General features: G+C 43.7%; 1 protein-coding gene across 4 annotated transcripts; it reads right to left on the minus strand.

Moving 5' to 3' along the window:
- Positions 1-180: 180 nt before the first annotated feature.
- On the minus strand, positions 181-20,246 carry LOC102446023 (lysozyme g-like). Of its 4 annotated transcripts, none has more exons than XM_006137415.4 (6): positions 20,057-20,246; positions 13,896-13,962; positions 12,951-13,052; positions 10,610-10,806; positions 1,587-1,725; positions 181-679 (listed from the first exon to the last, which is right to left on the minus strand). In XM_006137415.4, exons 2-6 carry the CDS (start codon positions 13,906-13,908, stop codon positions 546-548), a joined length of 585 nt encoding a protein of 194 aa, XP_006137477.2. In that variant the 5' UTR covers positions 13,909-13,962; positions 20,057-20,246; the 3' UTR covers positions 181-545. The 4 variants fall into 4 exon arrangements, with proteins under 4 accessions (XP_006137477.2, XP_006137478.2, XP_006137476.2 ...); XM_006137416.4 differs by lacking the exon at positions 20,057-20,246 and adding an exon at positions 15,653-15,796; XM_006137414.4 differs by lacking the exon at positions 20,057-20,246 and adding an exon at positions 15,621-15,791.
- Positions 20,247-20,517: the final 271 nt, after the last annotated feature.

Here is a 20,517-nt window from a genome sequence, read left to right on the forward strand (position 1 = left end):
AAACTAATCAAAAGAAATCAGGAATTTAAAGTTCAGGCTTCCTTCCCCCAACTGATTACTTTCCTCTTTTATTGTTAAGACAGCAGCAAATACTGAAATATCTCATGTCGTTGCTCGAAATTGGAAGACAGATGATTATGACTAGCCAGACAGAGCAGCTGTAATAATTCAGAGAATCAATCAGATAAGAGTTTTAATAATGTTCTATCCTATTTCCATTCCTTTTGGTAAGACCACATTTGTTCTGAAGTTACCATATAACACCAAGACTGGAAAAATTTGGTGGCTGAGTCTGTAAACTCTTATTTGCAGAAGTGTAACTAGGAATTTTTGCACCTGGGGCAAAATATTAATTATGCCCCACCTCTAAGGGTTAGCGTATGTCTCTCTTTATTTTTGCAGCTTATTATTTTTACTTGTTGTGTCTCTGCATCCCTGATTATGATGCACCTGAGGAAATTGCCCCACTTGCCCCACCCTTTTTACAACCCTGCTTATTTAAGCAAGCAAGCGCTATTGTGTATGCAAAAGAGAACTCCCCATATTCAATATCCATTTCTCTTATAAAACTTGGCTCGTGCAACTACATCATTGGCATAATCCTGGTGAGTTGTGCCATTATCCACTCCAGGATAATTATGGACGTTTCCTGGTCCTGTATTGTAGGCAGAAATCCCACCTGAAACATTAAAAGGGAATTTAAATTACATACAGAAAAAAGAAAAAAAAACAATAAAAATTCCAGCTAGATCTTTCTTCTTTTTATTTAGGATATTAAATAAAGTAAAAAAATTGGCTGTGTATGAATTCTTTATTACATTGTAATTAAATAAAAAGGAGGCTCTCTGCTGAGTCCACGCAGAATTAGAGGGCTTTAGGGTTTTTATGTCAAAAAAGTGGCAGGAGCTTGGTGAACCATTTGGTTAAGCACATTCAAATAGACACACTAAATCTTTGAACCAGGCCTATTTTTAATAGAACACAAGCTCCAATTACCATATTACAATTATTTGCAGGACTGAATGTAAAGTAAGGGAGAAAATTAAAACATGAACTCGCATTTAATTCCACTCCCTTTCCTGAATCTCTGCTCCATATTGCAGTGCACAATTTTGCAGTTACTTGAAGCTCTGTCCCATTCCTAAAAATGCACTCCACACCCACATTCCTATAGTGATATAGGGATAATTCCTGGAATGATTCAAATAAACTGCAAGTGCTCATTGCCTTCAAAGGCACCAGGATTTTACTGATGGTGAATTAGTAGAGGCCTACATTTCTGTATAAACTAGATTGAGAGGGTGGGAATGGATTTATAAATGTTCCCTACACAGTGTTGGAAACCCACCACTCAGTATTGCGTCAAAGAACAAAAAAACCCTGCTGTAACTGACTAACCAGTTTCGCTGCCCAACTATGCAAACAAACAAACAAAAAAATCAGAAAGATAATCAGCGCCCATGGTGAAAAAAAATGATACTTAGAAATAAAAAGCATTTAAAATATCAGTTACAAAAAACCCTCTAACATGATTTTTGTGCTAGAAATCTCCTTAGCTCCTGGCCTGAAAACAGTCTATATTGTACCTTTCAGCTGTTGTTCCGTGGTCCATTCAGGGAACTTATCTTCAATTGTGTTAATCATATCAGCAAGGATGCCTGTCCCCTGATCGAGATGTTCCTGGCTATTCCATGATCCGACTGGGGTATGGTAGCGTTTATCAACCTAGATGTACAGAGAGAACACTACTACTGAAAAAGATGATGTATTTCTGCTGTTCTTCCCTCCCAGAACACTCTACGCGACTCAGTCTCAAACCGTGGTTGAGAAATTACTCAAATATTCAACTTTACTGTACTTCTCACTGTAATCCCAACAAACACTGAGGGAGAGTACATTGGATACTGCTAATGAAGAAGGGTTTATCCTAATATGCATCTTCTTCACCATTTCAAGTTATAGTCGTTAATTACACTGGTCTACAATTTTTTAGATGTCATCTGCTTCAGAGATAAAAATGTGCTATTTACTATGTATTTTGATGTGCTGAATTCAAATATGACAATTAAAACAACTGACTGGCTACTGTTTCCAATATATTTAAGTTTACATTTTACGTCTATGTATATTGTGTAGATAGAGTTTTAATCATAAATTGTAAACCTAAGTCTTTTCATGTGTTTATGGTTGCTTTACATGATAATATTTCACCTGTCTGGTTTATGTAACACTTTAAAAATCAGCAAAAGGGTTATATAAATAAAATTTATTATGAAACAAAAAGGCAAAAAACTATTATGTACATAGTTTAGTCCTATTCAGTGTCTACTCGGTGCTTCTTGGCTTGTCTCTTGTATTCATTAAATGGAGCATCTCTTGTCACTATCCAGCAATAGTCCGCAAGCACTGATGGGCTCCATTTGCCCTGACAGCATTTCTCCATTGTTGCAATGTCCTGGTGAAATCGCTTGCCGTGCTCATTGCTCACTGCTCCGCAGTTCAGTGGAAAAAAAAAAAAAAATCTTTAGTGACATGTTGCAACCAAGGCTTTTGCATGCCTTGAGGAGGTTTTCCACCAACAACCTGTAGTTGTCTGCCTTGTTGTTTCCGAGAATATTTATTGCCACTAACTGAAAGGCTTTCCATGCTGTCTTTTCCTTGCCACGCAGTGCATGGTTAAATGCATCATCTCGAAGAAGTTCACGAATCTGTATGTAAGTCAGAACTGGCGTCCAGATTCAGCTGCTGTTGAAACTGACGGTCCCGACCAGACCAGAGGCACCGGGAGCAAAGCAGCAGCGGCGGCGGCGTCCCGCGCCTCCCCGGCTTTGCCACAGCAAAGCCTCAGAGGCGCAGGACCCCTCCGCCTCCCCGGCTTTGCTCCAGGTGTCCCTGGTCTGCTGGAGACGGTCCCCAGCAGACCAAGGGCACCCGGAGCAGCTTTTCTCATCCCGGAGGTTGAGGTGGCAGGACCGCTGCGCTCTGGGCGGTCCCGCTGCCTGCAAGCTCCGGGGCGAGAAAGCCCCGTTCGTAAGTGCGGATCCGACATCAGTCGGATCCGCGTAACTCGGGGACTGCCTGTATCCAGTCTGCAGACCAAGCAAGAGAGCAACAACCTTCAAATCGCCACAAAGCTGCCCCTGATGTTGGTCATAGTTTATGCACCTCAAAAGTTGTTTCATGTTGTCATAGATTTCCTTCATATGGACTGCATGACCAACTGGAATTGATGGCAAAACATTGCCATTATGCAGCAAAACAGCTTTAAGACTCGTCTTTGATGACTCAATGAACAGTCCCACTAATCTGGATCGTGAATGATGTTGAGGGCTGCCATCACACCATCGATGTTGTTGCAGGCTACAAGATCACCTTCCATGAAGAAGAATGGGACAAGATCCTTTTGACGGTCACGGAACATGGAAACCCTAACATCACCTGCCAGGAGATTCCACTGCTGTAGTCTGGAGCCCAACAGCTCTGCCTTACTCTTGGGTAGTTCCAAATTCCTGACAAGGTCATTCAGTTCACCTTGTGTTATGAGGTGTGGTTCAGAGGAGGAGGATGGGAGAAAATGTGGGTCCTGTGACATTGATGGCTCAGGACCAGAAGTTTCATCCTCTTCCTCGTCTGACTCAAGTGAGAATGATTCTGGTGCATCAGGAACCGGCAGTCCTTCTCCGTGGAGTACTGGACATATAGCTGATGGAATGTTTGGATAATGCACAGTCCACTTTTTCTTCTTTGACACACCTTTCCCAACTGGAGGCACCATGCAGAAGTAACAATTGCTGGTATGATCTGTTGGCTCTCTCCAAATCACTGGCACTGCAAAAGGCATAGATTTCCTTTTCCTGTTCAACCACTGGCGAAGATTTGTTGCACAAGTGTTGCAACATATGTGTAGGGCCCACCTCTTGTCCTGATCTCCAATTTTGCAGCCAAACTAAAGGTGATAGGCTCTCTTAACCATAGTGGTTTTACTGCGCTTGTGTGATGCAAGAGTCACTTCACCACAAACATAGCAGAAGTTATCTGCACTGTTCACACAAGTATGAGGCATCTCTGCTCACTTTGGCTAAACAGAAATGTGTCCCTTTGCAAAATCAAACACTGACAAATAAGAGAGCACGACACTGTATGATTTCTAGAGCCGATATAGGGCAATTTGTTCAGCAGCGTGATATAAGCTTCATTATGATTGCATCATCCATGACTTTTGGGAATAACATGATGCAATTCATATCATGTATCATGCAATGCTAGCTTCAGATTACATCATTCATTGTTTTGCCTAAAAAGCAAGTACTGTCCAAACCCAGTCATAGATTTATTCATAGATCCAGTCAAAGATGTATTTTAGTCATTTCTGGTTTATAACTCACTTATCCTCCACCATTTGCAAGTCAAGGGTCGTATATACTGACCTAATAGCATATCTTGAAAACTAGAGTCAATCAACAATTTTAAGCATCATTTTCAGTGACCCAGAATTAGTAAAGTTTGACCATTTATTTCAGAAACATTTTGGCTGTAGAACAGTGTTATCTGGCTAGCACTGAGCAATGCTTGCTGCTGCAGTATACCTGCACCATAACTCCTGATTCAAGAAGCCTATACTGTGAGTGCATGGAGATCAGCAGGGGGATGGGCTACAATGGCCGCCTGAAGTCTGAAGCGACGTCTAGACTGCTGTTTTTTTCAACAGAAGATATGCAAAGTGCGCTCTCATTTGCATATCTTTTCCCAATCCTTTTTGCAGAGGTTTTTCTTTGGCATAGACGGGGCCAAATGTTGGAAAAAAGCCCTTTTTCGAAAGATCCCTTACTCCTTGTAAATCAAGGTTTACAGGGTCTTTGATATTCCCTCTTTCAAAAGACATCTGCCTCCATCCACCCCTATGACTTCTAAATTCCCCCCAAAATCTGGGAGCACAAACTGCAGAAGATGGATTTCCCCCATGCCCAAATCTAAACATTTAAGAGGTTCCTCATTTATAGCCTTTCTGGCTCACAGTGTGAAGAAACCACTCAGCTTCCAAGAGAGCACATAGCAGCCAAATCAGGAAAAAATACCAAGGGCAGAAGACAATCAAATAGCTACTAAAGTGGATATATGGGAGGCGATCCCTGAGATTAAGGCCACAAGAGATGATCTGACAACAAGTGAAATAAAAAATTACTGCCTTAGAAGATGTAGAAAGTCTGAGAGGAGTAGCTGTGTTAGTCTGTAAGGCTACATCTACATTGCACCGCTATTTCAGGATATCGAGATATCCTAAAGTAACTCTCACGTCTTCACAGCAGTCCAGGTTCAGGTTCATTAATCCAATGTCCCTGTAAGCCTCATTCTATTAGGAATAAGGGATGTTTTGGAATAGCATTTTATTTCAAAATTTGGCACTTGTGTAAACAGTGCCAAATAATGAAATAAGCTTTTTTGAAATAGCATTGAAATAAGATACGCAATTTGTGTCACTCAAATTGCATATCTTATTTCGAGTTACAGTGCAGTGCAGATGCACACCAACTTTAAAAACACTGAGTAGTCCTGCGGCACTTTATAGACTTTGTTCAAGACTAGGAAAACAGTTAAATTTTCCATCTGTAAATTTGATATTGTTACTCTGGGTTTGAACAAAAACATTAACTGGATGTCGCATTACAAAGCCAGTTTTCCTGCATCAAGCACCTGACACGTATTGGTACAAATTATATTATTTTCAATGCTTTCTAGTGTCTTAATAAGCTCTAGAGAAGAACACACTTTTTGTTTTTCTTAAGTTAGAGAGGCTCCTGTGACAACATTTGGAAACATCTGGCTTAAGAGATTCAAGAACAATATATTATTCCTCTATTAAATAGCATCAGCAGAAGGGAGTTATACACCAAAATGAAAGATTCTAAAAACTTCTCTAGCTCAGATACTCCAAGCTCTTGATTTATGCAGAAAAAAAACCTGGAAATAGCTGGCTTGACAAAGGGAAACAAAATTGACCATGAGACTTTCAATAAAGAAATAACAGAAGATGACATTTATCTGCTTTTTATACTGTCTATTGGCCCTAAACTCCAGGGCTGATGGCTTTTAGTTGAATTATATAAGGCATTTAAAGTGGCATTAGTAGATCTGTTGAGAGAAACAGCTATTGTTCTAGGGAAAGATCTTACACAAACTATGAAAGATGGTAGGCTGTCTTTCTCTCTAAAGTTGAAACAGATCTGACTGTATGCAACTCTGGTTGGCCCATATTACTGCTGAATCATGGCATAAGTATTTTAGCCAAAATACTAGCTACTGAGTGCAGTCCACGCTCTCATCTTCTATAAATCCAGATCAAAGTGGAGTCATTTAACACTGGTCAAATGTCAGTCAGGCAATATTCTGAGAATACAGGGCTAAGGACAGAAATGCCAGACCCCTGGGAAAGGGGACGGGGTCTGGCTCTGGACCCTTCTGGAAGGAATAAGGCCTCACGCAGAAGGGGTGGGCTGGAGATTAGCCTTCCCCTGCCAGCCCTACCTGTCCTTCCTGAAAGGGCCTAGGGTTTTGGCCACCGCTGTAGCTGCAGTAGCAGCCGGGAGCTCCGGGCCCCTTTGAAACTCCAGGCTGAGGTGATAGCCCCCTTTACTCCCTCTCCCCCGCCATCTGTAGCCCTGGTACTTTGAAGCACCCATATTGCCAGATCAGCAAAATGTCACCTGAAGCAGAAAGAGTTTTTGACAGAATAGTGTTGGAAGTCCTATCTTACGTGCACACTGGTTCCCAGTTCCTTAATCAGATAACTGCACTTTACACCTGTCCTCTGCGAGGCAGTGTTTGAATTACGGGGGACTTGTCCATTGTCTCCTTTACTTTCTGCACAGGCCACGGAGCTTTCTGCACACAGAAAAAGGATCAGCAAATCTCTCACAGCAATAAAGCTTGCAGAAACCCCTTGGAAACAAGTGCTGCATACACTACAATTATTTTTAAGAAAATCTCTGACTTGGGGAACATCTGGATTTACAGTAAACTGTGCCAAGCCTGAAATACTAGTTGTCAATTTACCAGACTCTGAGAAGTCATTCCTTCTGAAAACATTTGGGTTCAAATGGGCAGTAATTTCAGTATGTCACTTGGGAATTTAAATATCAAACAGCCCACAAAAGCTCCATGATGTACAGGCAGTCCCCGGGTTACATACAAGATAGGGACTGTAGGTTTGTTCTTAAGTTGAATTTGTATGTAAGTCGGAACTGGTACATATTGTAGGGGAAACTCTAGCCAAACATTTCTCCAGAGCTCAGTTTTATTCTCCCACAGCTCACTTGCCTCAGTCCTTTATTCTCAAGCTGAGGTGTCTGCTGAGAAAAGCTGCTCCAAGTCTCCCTGGTCTGCTGGGGGGAGGCGCTAGCTTCGCGTCTCCCTGGTCTGCTGGGGGGAAGCAGCTAGTGCGGGGTTGCCTCACCCCGTTTGTAAGTAGGGAGCCGATGTAAGTCGGATCCATGTAACCCGGGGACTGCCTGTACATCAAACCACTACTTCAACAAAGGAAAAAAAAGGATGTGAAATGCTGAAGGACATAAGCTATTTTGGGTTGGAAAAAGAATAGACACACTCAACATACACATTTTACTCAGGATATCTTTCTTGTTTCAAAATCTTTCTGTAGTCTTCCCAACTAAAATCCTAGCAGGAACACAGAGAACATTGTAAGAATTCCTATAGAATAAGAAAATATCAAGAATAAATGCAGATACATTGTACAGACCCACTGAACAGAGTGGATTAGCTGTTCCAAACAGTCTGATATGATCAAGCCCGCCAGCTCAAAGCTGTAGTGTTCTGGGGGGAGAGAAAGGCTCTAACCCAGCCAAACATCCGGTCATTATTGGACAAAAATATTGTGGCAATGAGATCACTGGATTACTATATATTAATACCAAAAAAAAAAAAAAAAAAAATCACACCCTCCAAAAATTAAATGCATGCTAGGAAATGGGATGGAACTAGAAGTAAGATACATTATTTCACTCACTAGTGAGACCCTTGCAAATAATCTAGATCACAAACCAGTGATCTTTAAAAATTGGGAGAGCTATGGGATGGATGTGATTGGACGGCCGATCAATAAAGAAACTTTTCTAATCCATTTAGAGGGCAAAACTAATAGTAGGTGGCCCATTCTTCCATGGTGCCACTACAATAAAGTTAGGCATGATTTCAGCAAAGAAAGCTGTTTTATACAGAAACATAGCTATAATACAAGCAATGGCAACTGGTCAATTATGAAACAAAAAAGACAACTTTCTTTAAAAAAGTTTGTATATGACACATGGGAAGAAGGCTCTGTGTAGATGAATAACCTTAAACGAATGGGGTTTGAGAGACTGAGACACAGACAAGTGTTGGAGAAAGAATAGTGAATGAGGACATTTTTATAGATAGGGGATAATCATTGGACAAACTGGTGAATGAGAATGTGTACACATATGGTCATAAGCTAGTACGGAGGCACAATTTGCACCCAAATATCAAGAAATCATTGGCTATTTAGTTCCAAACAATCATTTGGAATCCTCCTGGGGCCTTCCTAGAAGAACTAGTCACACAAAAGAAAATGAAGAATGAATTTTTCATATGCTCACAGCAGTTGGGATATTGACACATCTCAGCGGAGAAAGAAAAAGAGTGAAGCCCTTAAAGAATGGTATGGCAGGTTGTTATGGAAAAATTAATGGACCTATTATGTACTCAGCCAAAGAAACCGAAGACAAATAGATGCTTAGATGTTTAGTTGCCATTTGTTCAACACTCAGAGCACATCCACCAGCAACATTAGCAGAACAGCTGTCTGGTGTCTTTGAATATTACAATTAATAGGTATTCCTGCTCTATAAAATGTCTTCAATCAGAGATTCCACTCTGTTTAAATAAATCACTAACAATGCCATCTTAGATGATGTAATATAGTAATAAATAGAGAGGTCAGATGTATGTACTACTTCATAATGTCTCTAAACAAAAGCATGCAACTTTAACGACTGTTATTTGTTCTCGTATTTACACAGCAGGGATTTGTAACCCTGTTAATGATGATGGGTGACCACTTGTTGTCAAGTATGATCATCTTCCATGGGAGTTATGGACTCTCAGGTGGGCGATAGAGCTTGTGTTTCAAGGATAGGCCTTATTACAGCGAGGACAAATGTTTCCAGGTACAGCAGGAGGCTGCTGACCATGATAGAAGCCAGTCTCCCCTTCCTCTGTGCCTCTTCCCCTCCTCGGCTTGTCAGTGGGCAAATATAAAATGCCAGGAGCCATTGCATAGGACTAGTCTCCATTTTGAGTGATCCTGAGCAAGTGTCTCCCAAGTATCAATGTCAATGTTGCACTTCAAGTTATTCTTTAGCAAGTCTTTATACGGCTTCTGTTGTCCTTCCACATTACGGTATCCTTCTTTCAGCTGAGAAAACATGTTCTGTTTTGGGAAGTGATCGTCTGGCATTTGAATAACATGACCGGTCCAGAAAAGTTGCTGATGGATGATCATTGCCTCAATACAGGTGGTCTTTGCCTCTTCCAAAACACTGAAGTTAGTGCACCTGTCTTTCCATTTGATCTTCAAGATCTTCCAGGGGCAGCATTGGTGATACTTCTCAAGGACATTTAAGTGATGTCTGTAGGTTGTCCAGGTTTCAGACCCATACAGTAGTTATGGGAGAACGATGGCTTGATAGAAAAGAAGATTGATCACTGTTTGAATGTCGTGATCTTCAAAAATCCCATGCCTCAAAATGAGAAAAGGCTGCACTGGCACAGCTCAGACGATATTGGATTTCTACACCAATATCTGCCTTGGATGAAAAATAACCTCCAAGGTAGAGAAAATGATCAACATTCTCCAGTGCCTCTCCCTCAATTTTAATAGGTGTGCCACATAGTATCTCATTTGGAGAGGGCTGATGGAGCACTTTGGTTTTCTTGATGTTGAGGGTGAGACCCAGACATACATAAGCATCAGCAAACACATTCAAGATTGCCACTCTTAGATCTTCAGCCTAAAACTGCATTGTCATCAGCATACTGAAGTTCCATGCTTGATGTGGTGGAAATCTTACTGTTAGCTTTCGGACTGCTAAGCCTAAACAGTTTTCCATTCATTCTGTAGACGATTTCAACACCAGATGGGAGCTTCCCAGCAATGAGGTAAAAAAATGACGGCAATAAAAACTGCAAACATGCTTCAAGCGATAATACAGCCCTGTTTGTATTTTGAAAGGATCACTCTAGGAGCCAGTGCAGCTCAGAAGAGTTGCTTTCATGTTGTCATGAAGCAACTTTGGGCCATTGATGTATTTATCAGGAGATCCTGTTTTAACCCTGTTAATATTTCCTAAATAAATAATACAAATAAGAAATGAATCTTCTGGGTGAAAAGGTAAAATGTTCAACCTGGTTAGGTTGAACAAGAGTCAGTCTCTCTACTGCGTTGTCTGACATATGCCAGAGCAATGCATTGCTGCTTCAACACTATTGTATTTTCTAGCAATAGGCCAAGTATCAATCCTTGTCTGGGCTACAGTACTGAAAAATACCTATCCCTAGTTGATTGACATTTACCCACCTGCATCAAACCAAATGCATTTCCATGATCACCCCAGCCATTCTCTAGGACAAGTCCAGCATGTGACTCTCGGGAGATGATACCAGCAATCACAGCTGGATCCATATTGTGTTTTCTGGCAGCACTAATAATCATGGGTTTATATCCTTTCATTCTATCCAAGTCCTTCCGAGCAATCTCCTCTGAAGCACGGACTCCTGTAGTAAGTGGAAAAGTCATCAGATATTTCCTTACTGCAATATCAGCAACAGATTTCCCAAACACAGAGCTCCACTCTGCTCTCTAATAGCTCTTGTGCAACCTGTGTGTTCTGCATTAAGTATTATGGATGTTAGTGACGTGTCCAGGCAAAATAAATTGTGTCTGGAAATAATTTTCAAAATCTGGGTTTAATTCTTATTTCCTGAGGTTGCCAGGTGAAGGTGAACAGGTTCCCCGAGGAGCTGGAGGGGGAGTGTGCTCAGACACAATAGCGAAATCAGCCGAAACCTGTCACTCTGTGGATAATGCAGGAGTGATGTTGACAGGGGGTAATAGGAGTCACATCGAACCCTTTATGACCAGAAAGGCAAGACTGTGATACGGGGCTTCAAAGTTCAGAGGTGAATTCAAGAGAGTGATTCCTAAAGACAGATGCAGAATGGGGGGGGGGGGGGGGGGGGGGTGACAGACTTGCTAGGACATTGGACTGGGGAGGGGCAGCTGTGCGCTCTCAGAATGGGCGGGGCTGGGGAAGTGAGCCCTCAGCACTGCCCAGAGCACTGCTACCCCAGCCCCTCCCTCATCTCTAAGAGCTGCCTAGAGCACGCCCCACAGAGCTCTGGCAGCAATTTAAAGGGCCTGAGGCTCCGGTCACCACAGTTCCTGTGTTAGTGGTGGTGGTGGCTGGGAGCCCTGGGCCCTTTTGAATGGCGGGGGCAGGGGAGTCTCAGTGCCATTTCATCCTGCATTAGGAGGGAATTTCAATCCTACTCAGCAGGGGCGGGTCTGGCAGTCAGTCCAGTTTCGTTTCTAGAGTGAAAGACCAGGGAGTTCCTTCATTTTTTACCAGCAATACCAGATAAACTGTTGATCTGATGTACATGTAGCGGGTGTAAAACAGCAAGGACTAAACAAAAGCCTCCTCCCTGCCAATCCCCCTCTGCTACTGATTTAAGTCACATGGGCCAAACTTTAATACTTTAAATGGCTGTTAATTCTGAATGCTTCAGAGACACCTTGGGCCTAGTTTGAGGGTTGGAAGTATTCACAGTTCCTGATAACTTTCTGGAAATCAGACCTATGGCTGCGTCTAGACTGACACGATTTTGCGCAAACACTTTTAAACGGAAAAGTTTTTCTGTATTTGCGCAAGAGAGCATCTATACTGGCACAAATACTTTTGCGCAAAAGCATCTGTTGCAGTGTAGACACTCTCTTGCGCAAGAAAGCTCCGATGGCCATTTTAGCCATTGGGCTTTCTTGCGCAAGAAATTAACTTGGCTGTCTACACTGGCCTCTTGCGCAAGAGGGCTTATCCCTGAGTTGTAACGCCGCAGTATTTGCGCAAGAGCCATTGATTTTGTACAGTACAAAGTCAGTGTTCTTGCGCAAATGCAAGCAGTCCCCAGGTTACATGGATCTGACTTACATCAGATCCCTACTTACAAACGGGGTGAGGCAACCCTGCACTAGCTGCTTCCCCCCAGCAGACCAGGGAGACACGAAACTAGCGCCCCCCCCCCAGCAGACCAGGGAGCAGCTTTTCTCAGCAGACACCTCAGCTTGAGAATAAAGGACTGAGGGAAGTGAGGTGTGGGAGAATAAAACTGAGTTCTGGAGAAATGTTTGGCTAGAGTTTCCCCTACAATATGTACCAGTTCCGACTCACATACAAATTCAACTTAAGAACAAACCTACAGTCCCTATCTTGTACGTAACCCGGGGACTGCCTGTACTCACGGCCAGTGTAGACAGGTGGCAAGAATTTGCACAAAAGCAGTTGCTTTTGTGCAAAATCGTGCCAGTGTAGACGCAGCCTAAGTGTCTGATTTGCACTCCTGAAGGGAAAAAAAAAAAAAGCTGAAGTCAATGTGAAAAAGTCCACCATTACCTCTCTGTCCAAAATCATTCCTTCAGTAACAGCATTAAAGACAGTGGAGTTATACCAAAATGTTAAGTCCTTCTGTCTGTCTTAATTTCTTCATCTGTAAAATGAGGACTATGGTATTTGGCCAACAGGAATGGTATGAGGTTTAATCAATTAATTCTGTAAAGTACTTTATTAGAAGTGAAATACTGTGCATCATTGTGATGACTCTGTGTGCTAAAATATAGCAACCAAACAGCAGCCATTACTCACCAGAATAGTTTAAACCTTCTGGTCTTGCAGTTGTACTGGACGCCCCAGTGGTATCAACGTCATTTATGTTTCCATTGCATTCAATTTCACTTTCAGAAGAACCTGAAAAATTAAAAGAAGAGATTGTAGTTTAAGGATGTTTTGTGAACATAAGTAAAGCAAAAATAATCCAAACTCATTAATTAGATTTTGCTCCAGTTTCAGATGGGTTCTGTTTCGTTGGTTTTGAGGTCTGGGTTGAATTCTCTGGGCGTGGAGGACTTGCTAGCCAGGAGTCACAGCCTGCGTGAAGAAGTCTTGTGCAAAGTGAGATCTCTTTTAATTTGGCTCTTAAACAGGCTAGAGATTAAAACCTCTTGCCCTCCATATCAAGAGCCCCTCACGCAGAACATCCTATTACCACTTCTGAGAAGAGTCACCCTGGATATTAAGAGCCAAATTAGTCAGAAATGGTTTATTTATATTCCATTTGCTCTTGAAGCAAATTCATTGATCCCACACAGGAGCTGCCCGAGTCCCCTGAGGAAACATCAGGGCCCACTTTTATTTTTGGAGCCATGAGATTCAGCCTCAGTTGTTTGGACACACAAGGGACAAGTAGCCCAACCCTTCCTCCCTATTGGCCTGTACTCAGTTTAAGTTTGGGGGAACTGGTCCATTGGTTGGCCATAGTGGTATTTTGCCTTTTTCTCTGGAACTACTGACTCCACATGATAGCAGGGAGAAGAGTCCTAGAGTCAGAGCCAGAGGCTGCAACCCAAGTCTGGAGCCAAGGCTACAGTCAAGCTTCTGTCCAGAGAAAGATGTCCAGCATGAGAGAGGGGCTCCCTTCCTCCTAGGAGATACTAGAGAAGTAAAATGTATCCCACACCCCATCCTCACAACAATCTTACATCGTTTCTTTGGCAGTGAGTGCAATGAAATATAAAGAGACCCCAGACTCACCAGTGAGACCCATGGTTGTCAGAACAGGGATGGTTCTTCCCAAGCGAGTCAGAAAATAAATCCAAATCTGCAAAGAAATCAAAATATCTCACTGTGCAGTACTAGTGTGAAGAAGTTCTGTTGTTGGACCCATTTAGGAGGTGAATAACGACTGTATGATGGCCAATTGATCTGACTGCAATAAGGTTCTTTTCTCCACAATTAGGCTCCAGACTTAAACTATGGAGTTTGATAGCCTGAGGCTCCCCAAAAGGTATGTCTACACTATAGCTTTTTTTTTTCTCCAGAGAAAAGCTACACAGATTGCAGAACACAATTTGTGCAGCTTTTTCCAATTGCTTTCCAACATTTAGCCCCATAGGTGGTAATAGGAGGCCACTTCTTTTCTCATTTATGTCAGTGAAACTCTGCCTGAGAAATGACTCCAGCATTTGCTCTTTAGTGGTTGTTAATGTGTCTCTGCTGGACAACCACTAAAGAGCAAATGCTGGAGTCATTTCTCAGGCAGAGTTTCACTGAAGTAAATGAGAAAAGAAATAGCCTCCTATTACCACCCATAGAAAGGGGCTCCATTTCAGATTTTGTGGAGGGGGGTGTCTTGTGTATGCCACGAGGTGGAGGAGGAGAGTGAAAGTATGCGGAAGGGGAGACTGAGGACAGAGGCTTCAGCAGTGTTACCGAGAATGGTCAGTACAAGCCAAGCACCAAATGGAGATGGAGGAACCCCATTTCCTCCTCTAACATTTTCTACTTTGGTATTAAGTCATTTCTTAAGATGTTCCGCTGCTCCCCTCTGGCTTACAACCTGTACCTGGTGCCTCCCTGTGTCCTTCCATGTTCAACCTAACTTACACAGTTATCAATAGGGTCTCTTTCTTGGCTCCTGTGTTACTGAACCAAAGACTTGCTTGCTAGTTTCAAGGCCTGTTGTTGTTTTTATGTTACAGGCCTTTATTCAGGCCTGCTGACTCCATGTTACTGACCCTCAACTTACTGCACCGGGGTGCTGGCAAGGCCACTGCCACTCACCTTCCTACTCTCTGGGGCTTCTTGCTACCCTGTCCTGCTGGGACAGCTCTCTGGTCTTCCCCAGCCGAGGCACAGAGCTGAGATCAATGCCCCCTCCCCCTCCTCTTTCCTCCTCCCCTAAGGAGCAGGACAGACACTGAAACTCTAAGTACCAGGAAAATGCAGTTTTGGGCCTAGCTTCCTGGGACACCACTCCCCAAATGGGATCAGACCCCCAAATGAATTATTTAGGTAACCCCCCCTTTAACAGTGAAAGGGAAATGTACACTGACTGCTCCCCAAAGTAACAATTATTTACACTGGGATTGATAGTAAATAAGTGATTTTATTAAGGGCAAGAAGTAGGATTTAAGTGGTTATAAGTGAGAAGAGGCAGAGCAAAGTAGGTTACAAATTTAAAATAACAGAAAATAGTTAGATAATTTTAACACTAAAACCTCAGTACAAACTTATTACACACACACCCTCAAATTGTTCGTATTCCAGCTAAGCCTCCAAACCCAGGGAAGTTCCCTCCCCCCGGGGTCTTTGCTTCCTTCCCTTGGGTGTGTCATGCCTGCCAGACAAAGGCCTGCTAGGTTCCTATTGTTTTATAGATCCCACTTTGGGCAGAATTTCTGTTTCTTCTCAAAGTAGCAGGCACCAGCAGTCTAACTGGGAATTAGGACAGGAAGAGCACAGACAAATTATCCATACCTCACCACAGGACAAACAAACTCCAGACTCACATCAGAAGTCAGTATCTTATCTCCCCGTTCCCAGGAGGTTTGAGGGTGGTGAGTTTCTGCCTCGCTCCTTTTGTGTATGAGACTCTCTAAACTCTCCTCCCCACTGGCTCCCCCTCAGCCAATTACTCGCTTCCTGCCTTTCTTGCTTGCTTCCCAGCCACTTATTCTCTCCTTATCTCTCTTGTTCACATGCTCTGGGAGCTGCTCAGTTTCAAGCATGCAGCTGCCCTCCATTAGCTGCTTGCTTAGTGAAACAATGCCTCTCCCCCTGCTGGTCAGCTGAGCTCCTGGCCTGCATGGAGCTTCTGAGAGGAGCTTAGATAACTGCTGTGCAGCCATGTAGGTGCACAGCTTATAGAGAACCAACCCACCCCACATCATCTTTGTTCAGTGGCTCCCACAGTACTGGAAAATTCTACTTTTTTTTTGGCAGACAACTTAGCAGTTAGTTGACAGGAACACCGTATCTAATTACTATACCGGCTGTCCTCACTATAAGATCCAAGATGATACGTTCCAAAAAACTTGGATTTATAGCGAAACAACTTAAATTTTTTCCCTATGGCTGACTTCCATTTGTGCAAATTGTTTTTTTATTTTGTTTTTTTGAGTGACTTAAGAGTGGGGAATGGGAGGACTTATAATGTATCAGGGTATGTCTACACTACAAAGTTAATTCGAAATAAGACGTTAGTTCGAATTAACTTTGATAGGCGCTATACACGCGAACCGCTAGTTCGAACTTAATTCGAACTAGCGGAGCGCTTAATTCGAACTAGGTAAACCTCATTCCATGAGGACTAACGCCTAGTTCGAATTAACTAGTTCGAATTAAGGGCTGTGTTGCCACTTAATTCGAACTAGTGGGAGGCTAGCCCTCCCCAGCTTGCCCTGGTGGCCACTCTGGGCACCACCAGGGAAACTCTTCTGTCCCCCTCCCGGCCCCGGACCCCTTAAAGGGGCATGGGCTGGCTATGGTGCCTGTGCCAGGTGCAAGCCTGCCAGCACCCAGCCAGCAGACCCTGCACCTGGCACGGCTCGAGCCAGCCACCCGCTGCCACCCAGCCCTCCGCCTCTTCCCGGGACCAGGCTGGCGGCTCCCAGGAGCCTGCCCAGGTCCGCAAGAGGTGGGCGCCCGCCTGGTCTAGTGCAGACATCGTGGACCTTGTCCACGATCTCCGCACTAGGCACAGGAAAGTGGCCGTCTAGGGCAGGAGAGCTGCCAGCCTGGCCACCTAGGAGCAGGTTTGCATGAAAATCAAGGTGGTCCACTGAGACCCCCGACCCTGAGCTTAGAATGGCTGTACTGGGTCAGACCAAAGGTCCATCTAGCCCAGTAGCCTGTCTGTCAACAGCAGCCAACACTAGGTACCCTGGAGGGGATGGACTGAAGACAATGACCAAGCCATTTGTCTCGTGCCATCCATCTCCAGCCTTCCACAAACAGAGGCCAGGGACACCATTTCTACCCCCTGGCTAATACCACTCCATGGACCCAACCTCCATGACTTTATCTCACTTCTCTTTAAACTCTGTTATAGTTCTAGCCTTCACAGCCTCCTGCAGCAAGGAGTTCCACAGGTTGACTATTTGCTTTGTGAAAAAGAACTTTCTGTTGTTAGTTTGAAGCCTGTTACCCATTCTTTTCATTTGGTGTCCTTTAGTCCTTCTATTATGGGAACTAATGAAGAACTTTTCTTTATGCACCCTCTCCACACCACTCATGCTTCTATAGACCTCTATCATATCCCCCCTCAGTCTCCTCTTTTCCAAGCTGAAAAGTCCCAGTCTCTTTAGCCTCTCTTCATATGGGACCTGTTCCAAACATCTGATCATTTTAGTTGCCCTCCCCTCTCCCACCCTCACTCTTCCCCTCGCCCACCTCCTTTTCCCAGTCTCCCCGAGTTTTGTTCAATAAAGAGAGTTTCTATTTTGAACACACATGTCCTTTATTTTGTACATCAGGAAGGGGGACTAGGGAGGGGTAAGTGGAAGGAGGTGAGGGAGGAATAGGGTACGAGCGCCCGATGGGGAGGACTGGGGTGGCTCTGCGGCCTCCTCGGGGTGAAAGCTCTCCTGAAGCCCCTTGATTGACCCCACTCCGGATGGCAGCCTGCGGCAAATGCAGCCGGGCTGATGGCCGAGTGCTGTGATGTGCCGAGTGTGGGCACTCAGGGCACTCCAAGCCAGGACTGCTTTGCAAGCGGGGAACCCCTGAGAACTGTCTGTCCGGGGTGGGGGTTGGGTCCCTTTAAGCACAGCCCTCAGCTAGCCTGAGACAGCAGCTGCACGCTCTAAGTCCTAATCTGATGCCCTGCCGGCACTGCTTCTGGCCATCCTTAACCTCAGTTCAGGGTCCACTCAGTGTGGACATGCTAGTTCGAATTAGCAAAACGCTAATTCAAACTAGATTTTAAGTCTAGATGCACTAATTCGAATTAGTTTAGTTTGAATTAACTAATTTGAACTAAGTTAGTTCGAATTAGTGCTGTAGTGTAGACATACCCTCAGTTCCTACAAGTGCCAATGACCTTAGTGTGGAATGGATGTATACTGGGGAGACGTATAGTGGGAATACCCTGTATATAAGAAAGAAAATTAAAGAAATATTAGACCCACTCAGCTCTAACATTAACATATTCTGACATCTTGTGGCAAGTCACTTAAGGGACATTGGTTAGCCTTAACATTGTAATATATATTCTTACTTTGTTACTAACTCTGTGGAGAGAGACAGACCCTGTCAAGACTCTTGGACTCTAGCTCAGCTCTGGAAGATGATTGGGATTTAGTGGGTTACAGCAAGTTGGCAGATACATTTTAGCTCTATGTAAGAACATCAGAATGGCCATACTGGGTCAAACAAAAGGTCTTTCAACCTAGTATCCTGTCCTCCAACAGCAGCCAATGTCAGGTGCTTCAGAAGGAATAAAGAGAAGAGGTAATCATCATGATCCCTCCTCTGTCACCCATTCCCAGCTTCTGGCAAACAGAACCTAGCAACACCATCCCTGCCCATTCTGGTTATTAGCCATTGATGGACCTATCTTCCTTGAACTTCCTTGTTCTTATTGGAACCTTATTATGATTTGGGCCTTTCCACCATCCCCTCGTAAAGAGTTCCTCAAGTTGAACGTGAAACAATAATTTACTGTGTTTTTTTTACATCTGCTGCCTATAAATGTAATTGGGTCAGCTTACTGTGTTATGTTTGTGAAGGAATGACTAACATTTCCTTATTCTACTTTTCCACACTGTTCATGATTTTCTAGTCATCTAACATATCCCCCCTTTAGTTAGTTCTTTTCTAAGTTGAAAATTCCTAGTCTTGTTAATCTTCACTCCTATGGAGGCTGTTCCTTACCAATGTTCCCTCTAAAATGCATGGCAACAGAGCTTTACAGGTGATTAATCAGCCCTGCCCAGTTAGAGGCTCCGGGCCCTGTGCATGGGCAGGCTACTTAATCACCTGTGAAGAGCACTGTTCCTATACCCTATTATTTTCTGTTGTCCTTTCTGTACCTTTTCCAAATACAATATATCTTTGCAATATGGTATTTTGTCTTATTAGCTAATCCTTTCCTAATGATTTCTAATATTCTATTAGCTTTTTAATTTTTAGACAGCCAGTGCACATTGAACAGATGTTTTCAGGGAACTATCCACAGGAATTCCAAGCTCTCTTTCTTAAGTGGTAACAGATATTTTGTATCTATAGTTAGGATTATATTTTTCCATGTGCATTACTTTGCATGTATCAACACTGAATTCCATCTGCCTTTGTGTTGCCTAATCACTCAATTTTATGAAATCCTTATATCACTCTGCAGTCATTTTTAGATTAGTTCCTGTTCACACCTTTTTTAAGAAGGTGAGATTAGGTTCTAAACCCCGCACCTGTGTGTTAGGCCCTGGGCTGTTAGGGGCACAGATAGGGCTGAGGTCTCAAAGGGGTTTTGTTCATGAGGCTTCTGGCTGGCCAGACAGGCAGCTGAAGTGCTCTGTGCAACTGGTTTGTGGCCTATTTGGGAAGGGCCTCCAGTCTGGGGGTGTATGGAGCCCCGAGTTTGAGCCATTCGCCCTGAGCGGATGCCCTCAGCCGTGCCCAGACCCGGCCCGGTCTGTCACAACTGGAATGCCCAGCCTTTTGTTATTGTTAATCACCCTGCCCCTCCCTCTTTTTATAATAAACCCCCTTCCCAAAGGCAAAACTGAAAGCAGCTCAAACTCTGTTGCATTTAAAAACTGCCTCTGGAGTCAGGGCATGCAGCTTTAAGCAGACTTCAGGTCTAAACTCAGGAAGGAGGGCTACTGCCTCCAATCCCCTAAACGGCATACTTGCCCATAGGATTTTACTAATGAGTAAAATAAAGACTAGTTTATATGACATAGTATTTCACTCACCTGTCTTCAGTTTCTCTTCTAGAATGGGAGGGTGCAGCGACAGAAGTCTCAGAATTTGATACTTAGTGTGTAGTAAGCATGCACACTGAAACTGAGCATGCTCAATAAGAGCTGTTGTTGCTACTGCCTTCACTCTGCCCTTACATGGATTCAGATGCTATTTCTGGCTCTTTACAAGCATTGAAAAGGAGTTTAGAGGGCACAGTGGAGAGATGGGCAGAGTATTAACAGGGGGCAGAAATTAAGTGGCCTGGGGGGGGTCAGGTAACTTTAGGGTGAGGCAGAAGAGGGACTGGAAGGGAAAAATCAGATGGGGGATGATTGGAGTTGGGGTTTGGCTGGGGGGGAGGTGCTGTCCACCTCAGGGGAGGGGAGGTTGCCTTCACACAGAGAGAGGCAAAGGCGGTAACAGTGACCCAGGAAGATGAGCCACCTGCGGAGTGTACAAAAACAGGAGTAGA

The sequence above is a fragment of the Pelodiscus sinensis genome, chromosome 1, assembly GCF_049634645.1.
Source record: "Pelodiscus sinensis isolate JC-2024 chromosome 1, ASM4963464v1, whole genome shotgun sequence".
In the NCBI taxonomy this organism is placed as follows: Eukaryota; Metazoa; Chordata; order Testudines; family Trionychidae; genus Pelodiscus; species Pelodiscus sinensis.

What these genes read in the sequence shown, in the direction of transcription:
- LOC102446023 (XM_006137415.4), bottom strand. An exon ending in AGAAGGTTTAAACTATTCTG is followed by an intron (nt 10,807 to 12,950) that starts GTGAGTAATGGC and finishes CACTTACTACAG; the next exon opens with GAGTCCGTGCTTCAGAGGAG. An exon ending in ATGCATTTGGTTTGATGCAG is followed by an intron (nt 1,726 to 10,609) that starts GTGGGTAAATGT and finishes CTGTACATCTAG; the next exon opens with GTTGATAAACGCTACCATAC.